The sequence below is a fragment of the Heterocephalus glaber genome, unplaced genomic scaffold, assembly GCF_053883595.1.
Source record: "Heterocephalus glaber isolate CG9 unplaced genomic scaffold, H.glaber_assembly_v1.0 deba00001550, whole genome shotgun sequence".
Classification (NCBI taxonomy): Eukaryota; Metazoa; Chordata; class Mammalia; order Rodentia; family Bathyergidae; genus Heterocephalus; species Heterocephalus glaber.
The window spans coordinates 572,900-594,064 of record NW_028258343.1 but is presented as its reverse complement, the minus strand read 5'-3'; the positions used below and the strand labels follow the sequence as shown (position 1 = coordinate 594,064).

Below are 21,165 nucleotides of genomic sequence, written 5' to 3'. Positions count from 1 at the left end.
TAAAGGACTATTATCTAGAATATGTAAAGAACTCAAAAAAAAAAAAAATCAAACCCTCCAAATTTAAAGACCCAATGCAAAAATGGGCATCTGAAATAAAAAGGGACTTCTCAGATGAAGAATTAGAAACAGCAAATAAATATATGAAAAAATGTTCAACAGCACTGGTCATTCAAGAGATGCAAATTAAAACAATGCTGAGATTCCACCTCACCCCAGAAAGAGTGGCTGCTATCAAGAAATCAACCAATAACAAATGCTGGAGGGGTGGTGGGGAAAAAGGAACCCTTCTCCACTATTGGTGGGAGTGTAGACTGGTCCAACCACCTTGGAAATCAGTGTGGAGATTTCTTAAAAAACTAAAACTAGAGGTTCCATTTGACCCAGCTATACCTCTTCTTGGTATATTCCCGAAAGAATTAAAAGCCTCATACCACAGTAATATATGCGCATGCTTATAGCAGCACAGTTTGTAATAGCTAAATCTTGGAAACAGCCCAAATGCCTATTAACTGATGAGTGGATAAAGATGTGGGTTTTTTTATACAATGGAATACTGCTCTTCCATAAAGAAGAATGAGCTTCAGACATTTATATCTAAATGAATGAACCACACTGTTAAATGAAATAAATCAGACACACATGTTTATTTTATTTTATTTTTTTTTTTGGTACCAGGGATCGAACTTGGGTCCTTGTGCTTGTGAGGCAGGGAGCAGAACCACTGAGCTAAATCCCCAGCCCTGACACACATGTTTAAATACTGCATTGTTTCTCTGGTATGAGAAACTGAAAGTAGAAATGAGGACTGCAATGTGTAATGGATGTTGGGAAATGGGAAGAAAGCGTTCAAATGGGAAGGGGAACAAGGAAGGAGGGAGGGAGAAAGGAAGGAAGGGACAAGAAAAAAAGTGAAAATAGAAGGAAAAATGGAAACAAAGCTTTTGTACATAGGGAGGGGAGGGGGCTTGAGGGAGGAATAGGATAAAATAAAATAAAATTTATCTTAAAAATAAATAAGAATCCACCCCCCAAAAAAACAATGACTTCCTACATTCATAGGTGAATGATTTTCTCCCAATTATTAGTGACCTAAAATTAAAATAAATTATTTTCAGAGTGCTATATTATTGTTTCTCTAACTTCACATTTTCTTAATTCAAAAACTAAATGGATTTTTAAATGTCTCAAAAAAAATTTTTACGGTTGATATTTAATGTCTGGATCAATAATGCCTGTAATAAGACTTTATTTAAAAAAAGAAAAAAGCAACATTGACCTGTATTTGGGATAAGTAGTTGTTATGGTTTGGATTGAAAATGTCCCCAATGACCAGCTGATGGGCTTGTGGGAAATGATGGACTCATCACTTGATGAGCTGTAGCCAATGACTATTAAGAGGTGGGGCCTAGCTGAAGGGAGTGGGTCCTGGGGGTGTATGTGTCCTGTCCCCAGCCCCTTCGTCTCCCCCCACCAATTCTCTGCTTCCTGAAAGTCATGACATGAGCAGTTTTCTTCTACCAAACCCTTCCACCGTGATGATTCTGCCACGATGCAGGCTAAAAGCAATGGAGCCCCATGACCATGATCGAAACCTCTGACACCATGAGCCACAATAAATCTGTCCTCCTTTAAGTTGTTTATCTCAGGTATTTGTCATGGTGACTAGCACCCTAATATTATTTGTTAAGAGGATTCTAAAACTGCAATTCAGAAACAAATTACTCCTGGAAAAAGTGATTTTATGATGCACTCAGAAAATTAGGCTATCAAGGAGAATCATGGAAGTTCTGATGCTTATAAAACCTAAGATATAATGGCTTTTTGAAAAAAGAATTTATTCCTATGAACTAATCTATAACATCACCCCCTGAAATATGTCTTACAGTTTTAAAACTGAGCCATAAGGATAAGATAGGAGAAACTATAGTGGACCAAAGAAAGAAATTTATTCATCAAACACCTCCAATATTTACTGAACACGGATTATGTGTGAGGTATAAATTAGAAATGGGAAAAGACAGTTTCACAAAATAATCCTATGTTTTCAGTGTCTAAAATTGCTAAGAAAATGTAAGTATGTTCAGACTTCTAAAATCCTGCTCAGGTGAGGGGGTGGTTGCTAAAAGAAAGGAGAACTGTTGGTGGTCTTTAGAGTTGGGGATGAGCTTCAGACCTTCAGGTTAATCTGTGTGGTAAATGGAGGCCTGGCCTGCCTCCCATGATTCTATGAGTACCAATTATAGAGACGTAATGGGCACTTCCGAAAGGAACAGCTATCAAAAAGTCATTTTTTTTCAGAGCATTTATGGTCATCAAAGGACTGAGTTGCCATATCCTGACATACTGGGAATCTGGGGATTTTACATTGCCACATCATGGTGATGCTGTGTAGAATCTAAAACTGTAGTGCTAAGAACTGCCTTTCATTCTTTTACTCAAATAATATTTTCAAATATATTGAGTGAATGGTTAGGCAGTATAATTAGGGCATCACAGTAATCTGTCTTTGAACTTTTGCTTGATAATTGTTGCAGTGTCCCAGTTTTCATAGGGTTACAAAGAATGTTGCAAGTTATTAGCTTAAAAGGATGTGGGAGGACCACAAAAGCAACAAAACAAAAATATCAAAGCTAGCCAGAAAAGTTCTAAAAATAGTGAAATCTGAAATCTACCATGCACTCACAAAACAGCAAGGATGTAGAATGCTCAGGAAATGAAAATCTTAGTTTTCATTGCTTAACATGAAGTTGATGAATAGTCGTATTTTCATGTCCCTATGAGAAGAAGCCTCCGTCACACCTTCACGGTGGTTACACTGCCCCACCGAGTCACCGAGAAGTGGACAGCCGCAGCACCACAGTCTCCCTGGTGCATTCCTGAAGGGAATCTGTTTAGTGGGTAGAACTTCAGATGGTGCATTTCATTGTGCACTTCGCTTTGCAAGCCGAAAGCCTGATGTCCGCTCACATGCTAATTCATGGGTTGTGCCACTGCTTTGCTGAACGGTCAGAAACTTGGAAGGACATGGTACCACCCACCATACCCTTAGTGACCCACCAGCAAAATTTTTGCTTCCTGTTCCTACAAGTTTTTGTTCAGATGTGAGCAGATGGCCTGGATGTCTTAATTCCAGAAGGATGAATGCTTCCACCAGGAGACACAATAATATGATGTTACCTTGTGGGAGATCCAACAGATAGATTCTAAGTTCTTGTGTAAAGCAAACAATGAACTACAAAGTTTACACCCTATGGTGAGAAAAAAGTGGCTACAGTTACTGAAGGTCATGAACAGAGAAATGGATGGCAGAAAAGGAACACTGCACACCACGCAGATAAATCGGGCTCTTGAGCTCAAGGTGAGAGAGGAAACAGGGCTCACATGTGCTTTGGTCTAGGGTTATATGGGCCACTCCTAAGGTGGCATCTGAGCTCAAGTAGGTAGAAGGGAGTGATTGAGGAGCGATGGGCTTAGGGTGGTGCTCAAGCTCAGTTGATGGAGGGGGGTGAATTCCTTAGCCCCCAATATCCTATCTGTACTAATTCCACTGAACTAGAAGTTAAGACTGCTACCTGGCCCCTTTGGACTCCTCATGTCCCCGAGTCAATAGGCTAAGATGGGAGTTATGGTACTAACAGGATGACTGATCCAGACTTCCAGGGGGAAACTGCAGTACCATTCCACACGGAGGTGAGGAACTACACCAACTGGCGTGCAGAAGCTCCATTAGGGAATCTTTTAGCATTACTATCCTGTGACTAAAGTCAATGGGAAACTACAACCATCTAATCCAGGAAAGGTTATAAATGGCTCAGACCCTTTAGTAAGGAAGACTTATGTCATCCTGCAAGGTTTAAAAAACACAAAACAAAACAGCCAGGCATGGTGGCACACACCTGTGATCACAGCACTAGGGAGGCTGAGGCAGGAGGATCACCAGGAGTTCAAGGCCAACCTGAACTACATAGTGAGCCCCTGTCTCACTCCCCCCCTCAAAAAAACAATAGCTGAGGTACTGGCTGAAGGCAAAGGGAATAGAGAATGAGTAGTAGAAGAAAGTCATAAGTACCAACTATGACCATGTGACCAGTTACAAAAACAAAAGCTGTTATTGCTATGAATATAACTTTTCTATTTTGTTAGAAAATACCTTTGTGTGTTTACATATAGGACATATGTAAGGCAGATATGTTTGTTCTCATTTCTTTCTTATTCTCTTATTGTGTGACACAAGACAGATTGCCTTAGTACCTAAGTGTTGTTAGTCTTACCTCATTGTTTTATGTGATGGGATATGGGGGAAGAGCAAACATCACCCGACTCTGCCTCTTCTGGGAAAGGAATTAATGCATTTTCACTTGTATGTATCCTGTTAGCTGGTACTATTACTTGGTTATCGTCTTTATTTGGAGAGTAATGGTTTAATGAAATGAGCATAGGTGCCAAGTTGATAAAGAACAGAGTTGTGATGGGCAGTTATAGGCATTGATTTCACCAGATTGAGGAATAGATTAAGAAATATCTAGGGAACAATTACAGCATTGTCAAGGTGTGTTCAGAGGAGATTAGCATGTGAGTTGGTGGAGTGAGTGCGGAAGATATGCCCACAGTCTGGCAGGCACTGTCCACATGGCTGGGGGCCTGGATAAAACAAAAAAGTGCAGAGAAAAGATAATTTCATATCTCTTTTCCTTCCTCCTCATCCTTCTCCTCCTCCTCTTCTTTCTCGTCCTGCTCTCTTCCTCTTCCTTCTTCCTCTCTCTGTCTCTCCCCCCCGCCCCCATGTCCCCCTGCCCCACACATTCCTGGATCTGGGATACTTTTTTCTCCCTTGGACATCAGACTCTGGGCCCTTTTTCGGTCTGAACTCCAGGACCTATACCAGGTACCTCCTATGTTTTCAGACCTATGGCCTTGGGCTGAGAATTAGATCATCAGCTTCCATGATTTTGAGGTCTTTGGACTTGGCTGGAGCCTCCCGTCCAGCAAATCAGGGTGTCCAGCTTGTAAATGTTTTGTCCTGGGGCTTCTCTCCCTCCACGTTCATGTGAGCCATTTTCCTTATATTAGACTGTTTTTTATTATAATAACAAAATACCTGAGGCAGGCTAACTTTCAAAAGAAAACAGATGTATTCAGCTTAGAGTCTGGACAGCACAATAGCAGCTCTGGCCACATGGCAGTTTGTGGGAGCACATGCAGGAGCCAGGGATTATACTGCAAAAGAGGAAGGCAGAGAGCAATACACCTATATAACTTGCTCCTGTGAGAGCACAGAGGCCCAGGAGAGCTACATTAATCCTCTCTTTGGGCAGCTCCTCCAGGGACCTAAGGCCTTCCACTAGGCTCACATCTTAAAGGTTCCGACTATCTCCCCACACCACCACCTTGGGGGACAAAGCTCCCATCACATGAACCCTTGGGGGACAAACCACATCCAAACCACCACACCCCTTAATAAGCCCCATTTTATCTACCTATGTATCCGTCCATCTGTTTATCTATCTTAGTGGTTCTGTTTCTCTGGAAAACCTTAATAAAAGGGAAAAGGAGAATTTGGATGAGAGTACCAAAAGAAATCAAAAACACAGGGCCGGGGATTTAGCTCAGTGGTGCCACTGCCTGCCTTGAAAGCACAAGGTCCTAAGTTTAATCTCTGGCACCACCACCCCCAAAAAAATTCTAAAACAGGATCCATATTTTCTGACTCAGAAGAGTCTGTGTGGTTCTTGGAACAAGAAACTAAACTGGCATTTGCCTAAGCAGAACAGGTAAAAGCCTGGATGGTCACCCTCCCTCCTAGTGATTTTATTCTTTGCATTGTTTATACAGAAGTACCTGTTGATGGTTGTCTGCAGAAAAGAGCATCTACTTTAGTGTTTTCTGTCTTGTTTTGTTTTTGAGACAAGGTCTCGCTTTGTAGTTCAGGCTGGACTTGAACTCACCGTGTGGCCCAGGCTCATCTCAAATTCATGCCAATCCTCTTGCCCCAGCCGAGAGTGCTGGGGTTACAGGTGTGGGCCACCATGCCTGGCTACTTTAGTTTTCTTGGGGAAAAAAAAAAGCTTACTCAATCTGCTTATTTAATGATCCAATTAGATAAAAAAAAAAAAAAACAACCTAGATTTCAAAATCTTCATTGTAACCTGAGCATGGTGGTGCATGCCTGTGATCCCAGCACTTGAGGCTTTGGCCAGAGAATCACTGTGAGTTCAAGACCAGCCAGGCCTACACAGTGAGTTCAAAGCCAGCCTGACCTACATAGGGAGACCCTGTCTCAAAAAACCAGGAAAAAAATTTTCACTCTACATCATTCCTAAAATCTAACTCCTTAGTTTTCTGAATGAATTGAATGGCATAAATTTTACTGTACAGTGAAATAGTTAAACCTGAGGGCTTTGGTTTGATTTGGTATTATTTTCCTTTTTAGTGGAGTATAAAGTCACTGCTGAAGGAACATACTTTATTAGATGAAGAAAGGAAAACTAAATTTGGTTGAGTCTCAGCTATGTGCTCAGGAATATAAAGGGGCATACTATTAAACCATTTCATTCAGCAAGGATGGCTGATGGGCCAGGGACTCTTCAGGGCAGTAGGGATATCGTGAAGAATAAGACAGATACAATCGCTAGCTCATAAAGATACTTTTCTAGTGGGAAAACAACAATAAACACAAGAAAAATATGCGATAATGATATTAGCATGAAGGTCATGGAAATGGGGTGAGTGACAAAGGATGGCCAGCTGGCTACTTTAGGTCCCCTGTGTGAGTGAAGTTTACTTGGAGATCTGAATGGTGACCGGAGCCAGTCCTGTGACGGTGAGGAGGAAAGCGATCCACATGGAGAGTTCAGCAAAGACCAAGCCCCCACATGAGCCCATCTTGGCCTGCAAAAGGAACAGAGGACATGTGCTAGGCTAAGCCTGCATGGCAAAGGGAGAGTAGAAGAGGGTAGAGAGGCAGGGAGCTGACTGCAGAAGCTTAGGCAGCTAAGAAGCTTGAATTACGTGGCCCAGACTCAAGGAACTCATGGTCCATAGGGGAACCAGATTTACATGGTTTAAGAGCACAGCATTCGCTGCTGCAGGCTGCAATGGTGGGCAGGTGGGCATGGAGGTGTGTGCTCCCAATGATTAGCTGAGTAAGGGGCACTGTTACAGGAAGCCATGAGCGGTGGTTCGGGGCTCCAGACGTTGATGTTTTCCCCCTAGATATCATAGAACTGGGAGCAATCTGAGCTGCAGAACTTCTAACTCACTCCTCACTTGAAACAGAAAATATTCTAAATGGTCAAGCATGCCCAAGATTTCATTTTAGAGAATGAAGCCATAGCTGCACCTCGGGAAATATATAGCAGTATCTGGAAGCTTATGTTGGCCTATGGGAAGGCAGCGTTCAGTGTAACAAAATACAGACCATACCCTTCCCCAGCGGAGCAACAGCACCCAGCAGGGACACTGTTTTAAACCAGGGCTTGGCACAGTGTCCGCCACAAAGGACACGCTCTACAGAGACCTGAAAGATTAAAAATAACACACACAAGCATCAGCTGGAGCTCGCTCCTCTTCTCTTTCCTGGAAGATAAGCCAGATGACCTAGAAAAGTGTCTTAGGTACCCACTGCACTTCTCTGACCTCCTTTCAGATCCTTCTCATGCAGCCTGTATCTGTATCTACTGGTGCCTACCCACTTCAAGCAATGAGAACTTCTTAGTGTTAGTTTTGGCTTACTCTCTGCTTTTTACCTTAAACTGCAGCCTTTACTTCAAACACTTGAGAAATACGTATTTATTCATTATCACAGCAGTTTGTTCTTTGCTGCAGCACAGTCAGGAGCACCGTCCTCGGCAGCTAACAATGCCAAAGGGGAAAGTTGAAGAACAATGTCAGTGACCCACATGGAACCTGTTGCACAGGCCTGTCTTTGCCCCCAGGGACTAAGTGGCTGTGTTGTGCGTGGGCTTTAATCACAGCACCCCTATGTATTGCTCTGGCTCTTTGGAGCCCTTTGTCTTGTGGGAGGTGCTGGGCTTGTAGTTGTGTGGTGGGTAAGGCAGGCATGGCCAGTAGAGACACATTATATCTTCTACACGAGATCACATTCTTTCACAATTTATATATTCCACTCTACAGACAACAAAGACAAGCCTCAGCAGGCTTCAGTGCTATCTGAGTACCATGTATGAGAAGGACCGTCCGGTTAACGTGTCACTGACACTCCTGAGGCAGCACATGCCTATGACCCTAGCCACTTAGGCTGAGCCAGAAAGAGTACAAGATGAAGCCAGCCGGAGCAATTTAGTGAGACCCTGTCTCAAAAACATAAAAACTGGGCATGGTGGCCCAGGCCTGTAATCCCAGCGCTCGGGAGGCTGAGGCAGGAGGATGGCTGTGAGTTCGAGGCCAGTCTGGGCTACACAGTGAGTTCAAGGCCAACCTGAACTACATAGTGAGACCCTGTCTCCAAAATAAATAAATAAATAAATAAATAAATAAATAAATAATCAATAAAAAGCCTGGGGATGTAGCTCGGTGACAGAGTGCTTGTCTAGCCTGTATAAGGCCCTGCAGTCCCTTATACTGGGAAGAAGAGGGGTATGTAGTTTAAGTTCAGGGTTAAGGTCAAAACAAAGCTCATTCAAGGGATATACATTAAAATGAGGCCAGTCATTCATGCTGCTGGTCTTCCCACTGCTGGTTACTATTACATTTATCTTTTGTTGCTGCAATTTGTAGCAGAGTTGATAGGAAACTGTGCCTGACCTCTATTGCTTCTCCCTAGTTTGATCATAGGATCAGAAATGGGAAAGACTTGGAGGCTTACACTGAGCAAATGAAAGCTTTCAGGTGTTACTTTAGTTTGACAAAAGACATCCAGCAGAAATCCGGACACCGTATTTACTATTGGCACTTCGTAAACGAGGTGAGGGTGAGAGAGAGCCCTTTATACTGTCTCCATGGGTTCCAGCTTTCACCTGTGTCTCAAGAAGGGCTTAGCCTGCGAAGAAGTTCCAAGTCCTGTGTACTGGTCCTCAGGGCTGGGCTACGGCTTGAAAGGGAAGTGGATGAACAGCGGGGTTCACCTGAGGGGGTGAAGGCAGAGGAGGCAGAAGGCCAGAGAGAGTGCGGAGGCTCCTCACCCCAACATTCTGTGACCTGCTTATTGTCAGAGTGCTTGACATTTTATCACTACAAATTAATTTCTTTCAGTTGACAAATGGCCTTTTAAAATGTAAGTGCCTAACCACAAAGCTATGCCCATAATAAGGTTTTCAGTAATGCCATAGTCCTCTTTCAGTTAGAAAGACACCAAGAGTATTGAATTTTAAGGATTTTTCCAGGGTCCTCTTCTATCCAGACTATTGTATCATTTTTCAGAATCCTATAGAAAGTATCCTAGACATACTTTTCCAGATAAATCCTGAGAGTCAAATACAAAGCTGTGAAATATATACCATTCCTTACTCTTTATACTGTTTTCTAGTTGATAGGTTTCAAAAGATTTTACTTGTTCATTGCATTATGTTCAATCAGACAAGGCAACAGTCTGAAGACAGAGTCACAGACTCACTGGCTTGCTGCTGTCCACCTAGTCCTCATTCCTCCTTGTCAAGAGCTCCCACTGGCTTCCACCACTGTCTGCCCTGCTGAACATTTAAAAAATGTATTACAAAACCACGCCTGACTGTATCATCAACTTTCCTAGAGCCTCCCTTTCTACAAGGAAGGGATAGAACATCGGTGTCATCACCTTGTCTTGCGGAGAAAAAAAAAAAATTTAAAAAGCCCTGCAGTAAATAAAGCACATGGTTTTGTGGGTTTTAATAACCCTTAGCACTATTATTATGGATAATCTGTTCTTCTCTTATTTATCTGCTGTATCACATTTTTCTTCATGTATGTCATTTTTGACAATTGCAAATATAAAGGTAATAATCACTATAGAACCTGTGTTCTATAAATAGACATGTTTAAATACCATTGCTATTTACTTGTCCATAATAGTAATCATGAATAAACTCGATTGTCATCATTTTTTCTTTGATGCATACTATAAAAAAAAAAAGACATGGACTTGGTGACAGCCTCCAGCAAAAGCTGATCCATTCAGCTGCTCTTCAGAGTAATCCTTATGTGTACTAGTGTTTCTGTGTACATTCTTTGAGGATGTTTCAGAGAAACGTTCTGTAGGTACCAACCAGTGAATCAAATCATGGAAATCTACGCTGTGCACAGGGCTGTTCATCATTTCTGGTACTCTGAGAAATACAAAGCGATGCATTGCCCTGTTGATAGTGGAAAATATTCTATGTAGGTATTGGAGACTAACACAGCTGACACACTGAAGAAGGAGTGTAAGAGGCTATAGCCAAGTCCTTACAAAAATATTTAGAAATAGGAATTTATAAGCCTTTATATTGAATAAAAACTCATTTCAGTAAAGCTTTCAGGATTTAGTATTCATAGCCCATCACTGAGATAAAGAAAAGGAGGAAAAAGCCAATTTTTGGAAGTCTTAAAATACACATACACTTTCCTGGTGGCACAGTTTGTAATCCCAGCACTCTGGGAGGCTGAGGCAAGGGATCAACAAGCACCAGCTCGGCCTGGACAATTCAGCGACAAAATAAAAAATGTTTCAAAATTAAAAATTAAAAAATAGGCTTAGGATGTAGCTCAGAGTGAGGGCCCTGGGTTCAATCCGCAGGGCTGCAGAAAACAAAAGCAAAAATAAAAACATGCACCAGAAAACGTTTTGTTTCAGTGCAAAGTTTACATCTGGGTGAATCAATCATTCGTTCTTTTTGATGCAGTCCCCCCAGCGAGGCACGCATGGAAGACAATTGGCAAGGGCGAGTTGGGATGTAATTAGCCGATCTCCTCTTAAGGCATCTGTATTTTCTGTGCCCGCACAAGGGATTGTAGGGAAATTCTCCGGGACTGATTAGAGCTCAGGAGAGAAGCGGGGAGAATCGTGCGTTCTGGAGTGGTTCTCCCAGAGAACACGATCGCCCTCTAGATTACGTTTCTTCAGCTTGGTGAGGCAACTCGCCACTTCGCCACCAGGGAGGAAGGAGGAAGGGGCCGGATCCCTCCCGGTAGGAGGACTATCTAGACCAAAGAAAGAGGCTGGCGACAGGAAGGAAGCACTGATCAAGTGTTTGAATAGAGGCCACAAGGCAACTAAAGCCGGTGCAGCGTTAACCGGTGCATAGCGCACTGTTCCTCCGTCTCCCCTCCCCCTCCGCCGTGTGTCACCTTCCTGTTCAGAAGTCTTAGTAGGTTGCTGGGACAGAACAAGGGGCGCCAGCTCCACCCATCAGGTATCCGGTTGTTAAAAAAACTAGTCTCAACAACTTGAATCTCTCCGTTAAATGATAAGTTTAACAGGCTATCCGTCTTCGAGGGCTGCACAGTCGGGTAGGGAGAGGAGGGGGGACATTAGACCGTTCCTTTTCTGTCTCAACCACAAATATATGGTTGCTTCTTCTCTGCTCCAGTCAGAGCCCCTTAACTTAAATTCCAAGTCCTTCCTGGCATGCCTGCTGCAGAGCTCTGTTGAGAAAAAGAACCCTGCGCATGTGTTTTGAATTTTTTCTGGACTGATTTGTGATGATAATCAGTTAAGTTACATTTCTTGTGTCTCTTGATGGGAGTGTAATAAACCTAGGACGCTGATGACTGTAATTTTCTGGAGGATGCTGCAAGGGGGGGGGGGGATAGATGGCCCAGTGTTGAACTTTGTAGCTTGCTCCCTTCCTGTATGTAAACTCCCTTATATAAACTGGGATTCCTAACAGAACAGGGACTGTGGCCTTGGCTGGTGCTCCCTTGTCATCTCAGAGCTTCCAGCCTCCGAGGCACACAGCCCTCACTGGCTCTTAAAAGTCACTCCCAACCTTCATATCCTTTTCCACCTGAAGAATGAAGGAGGAAGCTCTAAGATCTCCTTGGAAAGGTTTGTGCTTTGAGTACTATAATATGGTAGGGTGGATAAAGATAGCTCAGAGGATTTGGGGTGCCAAGGGGAAGGCACACAAGGTGGTAAATACAGAAGAATCTGATGGACGGTTTCTTCGTGTTTTAGAACAAAAAGAGCAAAAAATTGCAGATGGTGTTTCTGAGCAGTGTGAGCCAACTTTGCAGACGCGGGGCAGTTACTGTGATTTGCAACTGCCCAACCTTTCTTAGGTTGGAGTGTTAACTTCGGTCAATAGTAAGTGTTTTTATTTTTAAAAGTAGGTGCTAAGCAAAGTTTGTCAACCAGTCTCTAGGACAGAGAGGATGCACGTCCCCTTCTCCTGGTTTCCAGCTTTGCAACTGAGAAAACCAAGCCTTTGAGACTAGAAATCCTATTAGGGCAAATGAGGCTGCTGTGCCTACAAAAACAAACCCCTGCCCGAGACCCAGGGAAAAGCGCTGCGCATGCTATTCCCGGTTTGACAGCTGCTATTTTGCAGTGTGTCAACTCGAAAATGGCCGGGCCCTTGCCAGCAAGGGGTCACGGCAGGGCAGCCGCCGCAGCCAGCAGCAGCCAGTGCCAGGTACCAGCCCTGCGAATCCTGGTAACTCGCGGCACCCCCCCCCCCCAGGCCGGTCCCTGTCGCGAGCGCAGTGATAGCTCGCCGGGCCGTCCCCTCGCGGCCGGTCAGACTGCAGCGCACAGCGGCGGGGTTACTGGAAGGCACCAGCCTCGCTCTCTGTCCAGCCTGGGTGGCAGCCTCTGCTTCCCTCCCTCGGCTTTTGGGAGCGCAGTCTGCCGGCTAACGTCTCGAGAGTTCGCAAGTCACCGTTTACAAGGGAACTTGCGAGAAAAAGTAGCAAGACTAAGACGACTCTTGGGTCAGTTCCTAGATAAACCAAAGGAGGGGTAGGGTAGAAGGGACTAGGGAAGGGACTTTAAAGCAATGCAAAGTGATTCTGCAGAGTTTGCTGGTGGGAGAGCGGGAGAGGAACAGACTTCATGGGAGGTAGGCAAATCGTCACGCCAGGGCGGCCTCGGAGCAAAGCCAGCGCTCCCCTACCTTGCCACCTCCTCACGTGTTCTGAGCCTGGCGGGGATGAAAAACGTAAGGGAAAAAATTTACATGCAGAACGGTCGGAATGTTCCCGGAGATTAGCTTAGAAAAAAAGTGCAATGCAGAATGCACTTTTTTCCCCTTTAGCGCAGACTTATTTCCGCCCCCTCCCCTACGCATTCCTGACCCCCCTCCCTCTTTCTTTCCTTCCTTCCTCCCCTTCCAAGTTCTGGGATTTTTCACCCTTGCTTGGTTTGGGCCAAAAGCACAAAAAAGGCGTTTTCGGAAGCGACTCAGCCGTGCACAAGGGCCATTTGTTTGTTTTGGGACCCGGGGCAGGAAATCTTCCCCGGCCTGAGTCACGGCGGCTCCTTCAAGGAAACGTCAGTGCTCGCCGGTCGCTGTCGCCCGCCGCGCGCCCCGCCGTCCGCTGCCCATGGGGGAGACCCAGGGCGCGCTGGGCCGGGCCCGGCTCGAGTCCCTGCTTCGGCCCCGCCACAAAAAGAGGGCCGAGGCGCAGAAAAGGAGCGAGTCCTTCCTGCTGAGCGGACTGGGTAAGCGCCGCCCGCCCTGCGTGGGGCTCGGCCGAGCGGGCTCCACGGCCGCCCGGTCGGCTTGCTCGGGACGGGGGCCAGGCGTGACCTGGCCGGGGATGGAGGTGCGGGCGGCCGGAGCCCCACGCCGACCGTGCGCCTGACTCCTCGAGACGGGTCGCGCCAAGCGGCCGGGGCTGCGGAGACCGGCGGGGGAAGGCGGCGTGGTCACCGGGTCGCCTCCCTCCGGCCAAAGAGCGCCGCCGCACGGCGACCCCGGCTTCCCTGCACGGCGCAATAAAGGAGGGAAAAATGGAAAATTACCGGGGCTTTCTATCCCCCCAGCCTCCTCCGCCTGCGTTTCTCCCGCTGGGCCAGGGGGACCCCGAGCGAGGATGGCGACCGCCCCGCGCCGGAGCCCCCTCGCCCCGCCCTTGGCTCGCGGAGGTGCGAACGGGAGCCGCGGGGCGGGGCCTCCCCGCGCCGCTTCCTCAGGGTATGCAGGCTCCGCCCCCCCGCCCCTCCCCCCGTCCCCGTGGCGGCGCAGGGCTTTTAAAGCTGACCGCGGTGCGGCTCGCGGGTAGAGTTGGCTAAGCTGGTCTCGCGTCCTCGGTTCCAGTCCTTGTTCAGTTGTTGGCGATGACGGTAAAAACGGAGGCTGCTAGAGGCACTGTCACTTACTCCAGAATGAGGGGAATGGTAGCGATCCTCATCGGTGAGTTAGGAAAGAGGCTTGATTCTGAGATCCGCGAAGTGAAAACGTTTTGAAGGTCCCCGGTCAGATTAGTGTGTGTGGCATTGGACGTTATGAAGCCGTCTAAACGTTTCTTTTTTTCTCTCTGACCTTTAATTCACAGCTTTCATGAAACAAAGGAGGATGGGTCTGAACGACTTTATTCAGAAGATTGCCAATAACTCCTATGCATGCAAACAGTAAGTTTGGGGCGGGGGATTAGAGGAAATAAAAATAAATAGCGTAGGTCAAATTTACCACTCGCAAAGACTTATTCTCATCACCATGTTCATCGGGAAGCCAAAGACTTCCCCTGGGAGTGGGTAGAAATCTCTCCTTAAGTTTTAACATATTTAAATTTTAAACTTAAATTTTAAAAATTAAAATGAATTTGTGGATTGAACTTGTCTTGGAAAAGTAAGATAAATTTTTCTAAATGTTAACCTAATTCAACACCTTTTCCCCAGGAACAACCCAAATTTCTATATTTAACTGTATTGCCATTTATTTAACTATTATTTTTTAAAAGTAATTTACTTGGGGTGTTTTCAGTTGAAATGCTGAATTCTCCGCGAACGTTGGAGTCAGAAATCCTCTGTTTAATCTCGGTGTGCTCCCTAGTGGCGAACTCAGAGTTTTAAAGTTGTTCCTTTATTTTCTGCAGCCCCGAAGTTCAGTCCATTTTGAAAATCTCCCAACCTCAGGAACCTGAGCTTATGAATGCCAACCCCTCTCCTCCAGTAAGTACTCTATCTGTGCTGCATCTGTGGAGGAAAAATTATAAATGAATACGTATTTCTACATTCATGGATTAAAATAGCATTTCTAAAAATGAGTATCAAGGCAAGAATGCTTCATTAGTTCACAACAAGTGACATATATATTTAAGGTTTGAGTCAGTGGAGTATATTCAAAGGCATACTTCATAGAACTCACCTGTGTGCAACATGGTTATGTGCAGTTTCCATATTCAATTAAAATACTGACATGCATAGGTGAAAAATTTTGAATGTGTTTATAAGTGTTTGGTGATTTGTCTCAGTCATATGTAGCTGTAATCTTTTACATTGCCTGTACTTTATTATAGATGTCTTTTTTTGAAGTAATAATATTAATAGAGAATGTATTATTTTCTAGCCAAGTCCTTCTCAGCAAATCAACCTTGGTCCATCATCCAATCCTCATGCTAAACCATCTGACTTTCACTTCTTGAAAGTGATTGGGAAAGGCAGTTTTGGAAAGGTAATTTCAAATGCAAAGACTTTCGATAAACTCTTTCATGTATTCATTTTATATTCTCATTGGATGAGGATAGAGAAATAATTTTTAATTGAAATTACAGGTTCTTCTAGCAAGACACAAGGCAGAAGAAGCATTCTATGCAGTCAAAGTTTTACAGAAGAAAGCGATCCTGAAAAAGAAAGAGGTATGAATGAGATGCCCCTCGTGGCTTGGGGTCAGGGGCTCACTGGGTTGTTACCTTGGGATTTTGGTGGCAAGTTGGAATTCGACCCCGAACCTTACTTGTCTCTCTCATAGGAGAAGCACATCATGTCGGAGCGAAATGTTCTACTGAAGAATGTGAAACACCCTTTCCTGGTGGGCCTTCACTTCTCTTTCCAGACTGCCGACAAACTATACTTTGTCCTTGACTACATTAACGGTGGAGAGGTGAGCCCGTGTGGGCAGATGCCAAGCCTTGGGGTCTCTGCTTAGTCTGTTTGCTTTTAGAGATACTTAGTTAAAAGCTCCGGGCGGGGGGGGGGGGGTACCAGAATTAGCATTTCCTTTAACTTACCAGCTTTCAATAGTTAATGGATTATTTAGAGCCACTTTCTGCAATTGTTCTCTTTAGCAATATATGTCAGGAGTGATTCAGTGCTTTGGCAGCCCAAACTGACTTTGTTCTGTCTTCTGCAGTTGTTCTACCACCTCCAGAGGGAGCGCTGCTTCCTAGAACCACGAGCTCGCTTCTATGCTGCTGAAATAGCCAGTGCCTTGGGTTACCTGCACTCTCTGAACATTGTGTATAGGTAAGTCAAAGCGCTCCTACCGCTGCCTTCCTGGGTAGGGAAGAGCGTAGCCCCAGTCTTTGGAGCCTTAAAATAATTGGTGTTTATGTGCAATGTGGTCACCTAAAACCCATTGCCCCAGCCCATGCCACGGGGAAGCCAGACAGCTAGGTTTGTGCCTAATACAGATGAACAGAACAAGGACTCTGTTTTAAAATTTTCACTATACAACTGCAATGCATTTAAATGCTTCTGATACCCTAGGCAGTGATCTTTATGGAGGGTGTCTTCTGATCTTAGGAAATGAAATTAATATGCAATATATATATATATATATATATATATTTTTTTTTTTTTTTTTTTTTTTTACAGAGACTTAAAACCAGAGAATATTTTGCTAGATTCCCAGGGACACATTGTCCTCACTGACTTTGGGCTCTGCAAGGAGAACATTGAACACAATGGCACAACATCCACCTTCTGTGGCACACCTGAGGTAGGAGCTCTTGATTTGCTGCCAGGCCCGCCCCCACCCCTAAGGTGTGCAATAATACATTTAACTGCCGAAAGAGTAAACTCTTAGAGAGTTCATAGTACAATTCAGGGCAAGCAAACTTTTATTTGATGTGACATGGGAAATGCTAAGGCCTTCTAGTGTTTGAAATAAAATTAGCCATTGGTAAGATCCGTGTCATAAAAAAGGGCATCTTGTTGTTTCCTAAATATCAGTACATGTAGGGAGTCAGTAAGCTTCAAAAAGTACAGAGGTTAATTAGGAAATGATCTAAAGAAGTAGACACTCCAGGTCTTAGCCTTTCAGAGTGCATTCCTGGCCTTGGGATTGCCTGGTTTTGCCAATTCTAAATGCTTTTCTCCTGCTGTCTCTTTCAGTATCTTGCACCTGAGGTGCTTCATAAGCAGCCTTACGACAGGACCGTGGACTGGTGGTGCCTGGGTGCCGTCTTGTATGAGATGCTGTACGGTCTGGTGAGTAACACACAGGGTACCGGGGACACCACCCCTGCCTCTCTGACACTGTCTGGGACACTGACCTCCTAGAAACAAAGAGTTAGCCAGGCACAGGCCAACACACAGTCCTGGACGTTGTGGCTTGCTGTTATCAGTAAGCTCATCAAAAGCTGATAAGCCAATTAGATATTTTAGAGGAGTAATTTATCCAGTGGATTTTTCTGGGTTTTTCCCCCCATTTCACTTTTTACTTGTGTGTTAGTGAAAACCATGGTTTATTAGCATAGACTGCCTCCTCCCCATTCATAAAGGTTGCAAAAATGAACACTGAAAAATCAAGGGCAAAGAAAACACCCAGAGAAAGACTAACTCCAGTCCAGTTAAATACTGTATATTGCAGTTTAAGGGTTTCTCGCTGTTGGTAATGTGTGCCATACAAAACTTCCAGTGAAATGTGAAGTAATTTCTCCTCTTCTTTCAGCCTCCTTTTTATAGCCGAAACACAGCTGAGATGTATGACAACATCCTGAACAAACCGCTGCAGTTGAAACCAAATATTACAAACTCTGCCCGACACCTCCTGGAGGGGCTCCTGCAGAAGGACAGGACAAAGAGACTTGGTGCCAAGGATGACTTTGTGAGTAGCGCGTTCCTATTTCCTGGGCCTCTGGAACGTACATTAGACCTCACTGCCTTTACTGAACCCTGCCCATCAACATTCATCTGTTTCTTCTCAACAGATGGAGATTAAGAGTCATGTCTTCTTCTCTCTAATTAACTGGGATGATCTCATTAATAAGAAGATTACGCCCCCTTTTAACCCAAATGTGGTGAGTATCTGTTTCTTAACTACAGTGAGGCACAAAGTGCATATTGTGAGTCAGGATTGTGGTTGATGGGACTTCAAGGAATAAATTGGCAGGTTTTTCATCCACAGACCCACTATTTTCCAAAAGAAAAAGTAGAAGTTTGTCCCAAAACAAGTCACATAATGTTTCAACCATATTATCTTGAAGTACCTAGAGGCGGTTCCTTTATTTAAATCATATGTGGCTGTTGGGCTTTTGTGCTTGAAAGTGGGGAGCCTATGGGAGTTTCCACACAGCATCCTGAAGAGTTGAGCTCTAGTGTTGAAAGCCGAAAGGCTTCCCTGTCATAGCCATGAGCATTGTTGACACCGGATGTATTTTCTCTGCCTGTTATAGAGCGGACCCAGTGACCTGCGGCACTTCGATCCAGAGTTTACCGAAGAGCCTGTCCCCAACTCAATCGGCAGGTCTCCTGACAGCATCCTCATCACAGCCAGCGTGAAGGAAGCAGCTGAGGCGTTCCTCGGCTTCTCGTACGCACCTCCCATGGACTCTTTCCTCTGAGCAGTCTTAGGGGCAAGTGTGAAGGATTGTATGTGTGTCTGTAAATGTTTTAGTTAGCCTTTTGGCAGAGCTGCCAGCTGACGGGACATCTTAAAGAGAATTTGCACATCTCTGGAAGCTTGGCAGCCCTGTTGCACACTGTTTGCTGGAAGCTTTTCGAAGAGCACATCCTCCTCTCAGTGATTTCGTGAGGTTTTCATTTTTATCCTTCCTCCCAACGTGGTGCTATCTCTGAACTGAGCATTAGAGCGCTGCCCCAGACAGGTGTGATAGTCTCAGGAGAAGGGAGATGCCAGTCTAAGAAGGATCTTGCGCAGTTCTGTCTGGGCTGTGATGACGAATATTCTGAAATGTGCCTTTTCTGATGAGATCGCGTTAGCTCCAAAGCTTTTCCTATTGCAGAGTGTTTCAGTTCTTTATTTTTCCTTGTGGATTTAGTGCGTGAACAATGGTATGAGTGTGGTATGCCTGATCACAGATGGATTTTGTTATAAGCATCAATGTGACACTTGCAGGACACTACAATGTGGGACATTGTTTGTTTCTTCCATATTTGGAAGATAAATTTATGTGTAGACTGTTTTTTTTTTGTAAGATATAGTTATTAACTAAAATTTATTGAAATGGTCTTGCAATGACTTGCATCCAGATGCTTAAAGACAGCATTGCTGCTACAAATATTTCTATTTTTAGAAAGGGTTTTTATGGACCAATGCCCTAGATGTCAGTCACAGCTGTTGGTGTTTTCATTGTTTAAAATGTCACCTGTAAAATGGGCATTATTTATGTTTTGATTCTTTTTTTTTTTTTGCATTCCTGACAGTTGTGTGTATTGTATAAAGAAGGTCTGTACATTGGGTTATAACACTAGTATATTTAAACTTACAGGCTTATTTGTAATGTAAACCACCATTTTAATGTATTGTAATTAACATGGTTATAATATGTACAATCCCTCCTCCCTACCACACAACTTTTTTGTGGTGTGATAAGCCAACTCTGGTTTGCAATAAAACCTTGAAAATATTTACATAAGTTGTGTCATGTGTTACTTTATTTGGTGAAGAGAGCAATAATGGGTCTATTTAAAATTTAAAATTTTTAAAATGCTGCTGTGAAAAAGGTTTTTTTTTCCAAGACAGAGTCTCTCTCTAAGCAGTTCAGGCTGGCCTTGAACTTGCGTCAATCCTCCTACCTCAACTTCCTGTGTGCTGGGATTACAGGCATGCAACACCAGGCCTGGCCTAAAATTTCTAATTCATTGACTTTTCCAATAGAAGCAGCTTCTGACTCCAGGACAGTACCACAAGGTCTTAAGGCCAACCTGGGTTAGGGGTATGTCTCGGTGTAGAGGGGTTACCATGCATGAGGCCTTGAGTTTGAATCCCAGCACAGGAAAAAAGAAAAACCTATATTCCAGACATTACATTTTATTGATTTTTTGAGACAGGGTCTCACTTTGTAGTTCAGGGTGGCCTTGAACTCACCATATAGGCCAGGCTGGCCTCAAACTTACAGCGATCCTGCCTCAGCCATCTCAATGCTGGGATCACAGGCGTGACCCTGGTGGCTATTCTGTTTTTTGAAACGAGGGCCTCCGGCAAGCTAGGCATGTGTTCCACCCCTCAGCTCCATTCTGGCCCTTTCTAAATTTTATTTTGAAACAATGTCTCACTAAATTGCCCAGAGTGGCCTTGAACTCACAGTCTTCCTGTCTCAGCCTCCCAAGTGACTGGAATTACAAGCATGTGCCACCACACCCACTTCCAGATTTTTTTTCAGAAGCATTTTACTGTGTCAGTCATTAATCCAAACAAATCCTTTTCCATATATTCATCTTGCAAAGTCAGATGTGAAGTAATGTTCCCTAGACTTAGTGGCTGCCCTGTGAAGTCGGACTGTTTGTCCTGATATTTGGCTTGTTTTAAATTACACATAATTCTTTTAACAAATATTTGACAACCTCCCCAGGGCCAGGCTGTATTATGGGTGCTGGGGACAGGGCCGTGAGCAAAGGAGACAGCCTTTGCAGATCTTCGTGGGAAAGGTAGACTCTGAAGCGGTTTGTTGAGAAGGAAATCCAGGCAATAGTCCACAGGAGAACACCACTAGAGAGCTTAAGGCTGTTTATAAAGAATGCTTATGTTCCCAAAAAGCTGACCGGACCAGATTTCCACTTCCTGGGAGTACCCAGAGCAGGCTCAGGAAAGGGACGCAGCATGAGCACTTTCTTGGCCTGATTCAAAGCCTCTGCAAACCAGTGAACCAGGTCTCTAAGGGCCCCACAGGCATTGGGTCTGCGAACCGCCCACCCTCCCCCCAGGGCTCATCCAGCCCTGTATGTGCTATGGGAGATGGGCTCAGTATTAGATCAGCTCAAATCCAAGCTGTTAGGGCTTTGGAACTTCTCTAGGCCTTTCACACGAGTATCTAACAAAAAAGCGGGACATGTTGATGCAGGCCTATAATCCCAGCACTCTGGAGGCTGAGGAAGGAGAATCACAGCAAGTTCGAGGCCAGCCT

General features: G+C 44.6%; 1 protein-coding gene across 5 annotated transcripts in view; it reads left to right on the top strand.

The window, feature by feature from the left end:
- Positions 1–19,677, top strand: part of Sgk1 (serum/glucocorticoid regulated kinase 1) — a 128,455-nt gene extending 108,778 nt beyond the window's left edge. The window contains exons 1-13 of one of the 5 annotated variants that reach the window (XM_021252194.2): positions 11,809–11,962; positions 12,092–12,220; positions 14,413–14,488; positions 14,953–15,028; positions 15,426–15,530; positions 15,631–15,714; positions 15,828–15,959; positions 16,209–16,321; positions 16,673–16,796; positions 17,192–17,287; positions 17,751–17,906; positions 18,010–18,099; positions 18,475–19,677. In XM_021252194.2, the coding sequence (XP_021107853.1) occupies positions 14,418–14,488; positions 14,953–15,028; positions 15,426–15,530; positions 15,631–15,714; positions 15,828–15,959; positions 16,209–16,321; positions 16,673–16,796; positions 17,192–17,287; positions 17,751–17,906; positions 18,010–18,099; positions 18,475–18,642 (1,215 nt within the window). In that variant the 5' untranslated portion in view covers positions 11,809–11,962; positions 12,092–12,220; positions 14,413–14,417 and the 3' untranslated portion in view covers positions 18,643–19,677. Of the gene's footprint in view, positions 1–11,804; positions 11,963–12,091; positions 12,221–13,322; positions 13,577–14,084; positions 14,271–14,412; positions 14,489–14,952; positions 15,029–15,425; positions 15,531–15,630; positions 15,715–15,827; positions 15,960–16,208; positions 16,322–16,672; positions 16,797–17,191; positions 17,288–17,750; positions 17,907–18,009; positions 18,100–18,474 lie in introns of those variants that run through there. The other 4 variants (XM_013069284.2, XM_004874827.4, XM_004874828.2 and 1 more) reach the window with 4 other exon arrangements.
- The last annotated feature ends 1,488 nt before the right edge of the window (positions 19,678–21,165 follow it).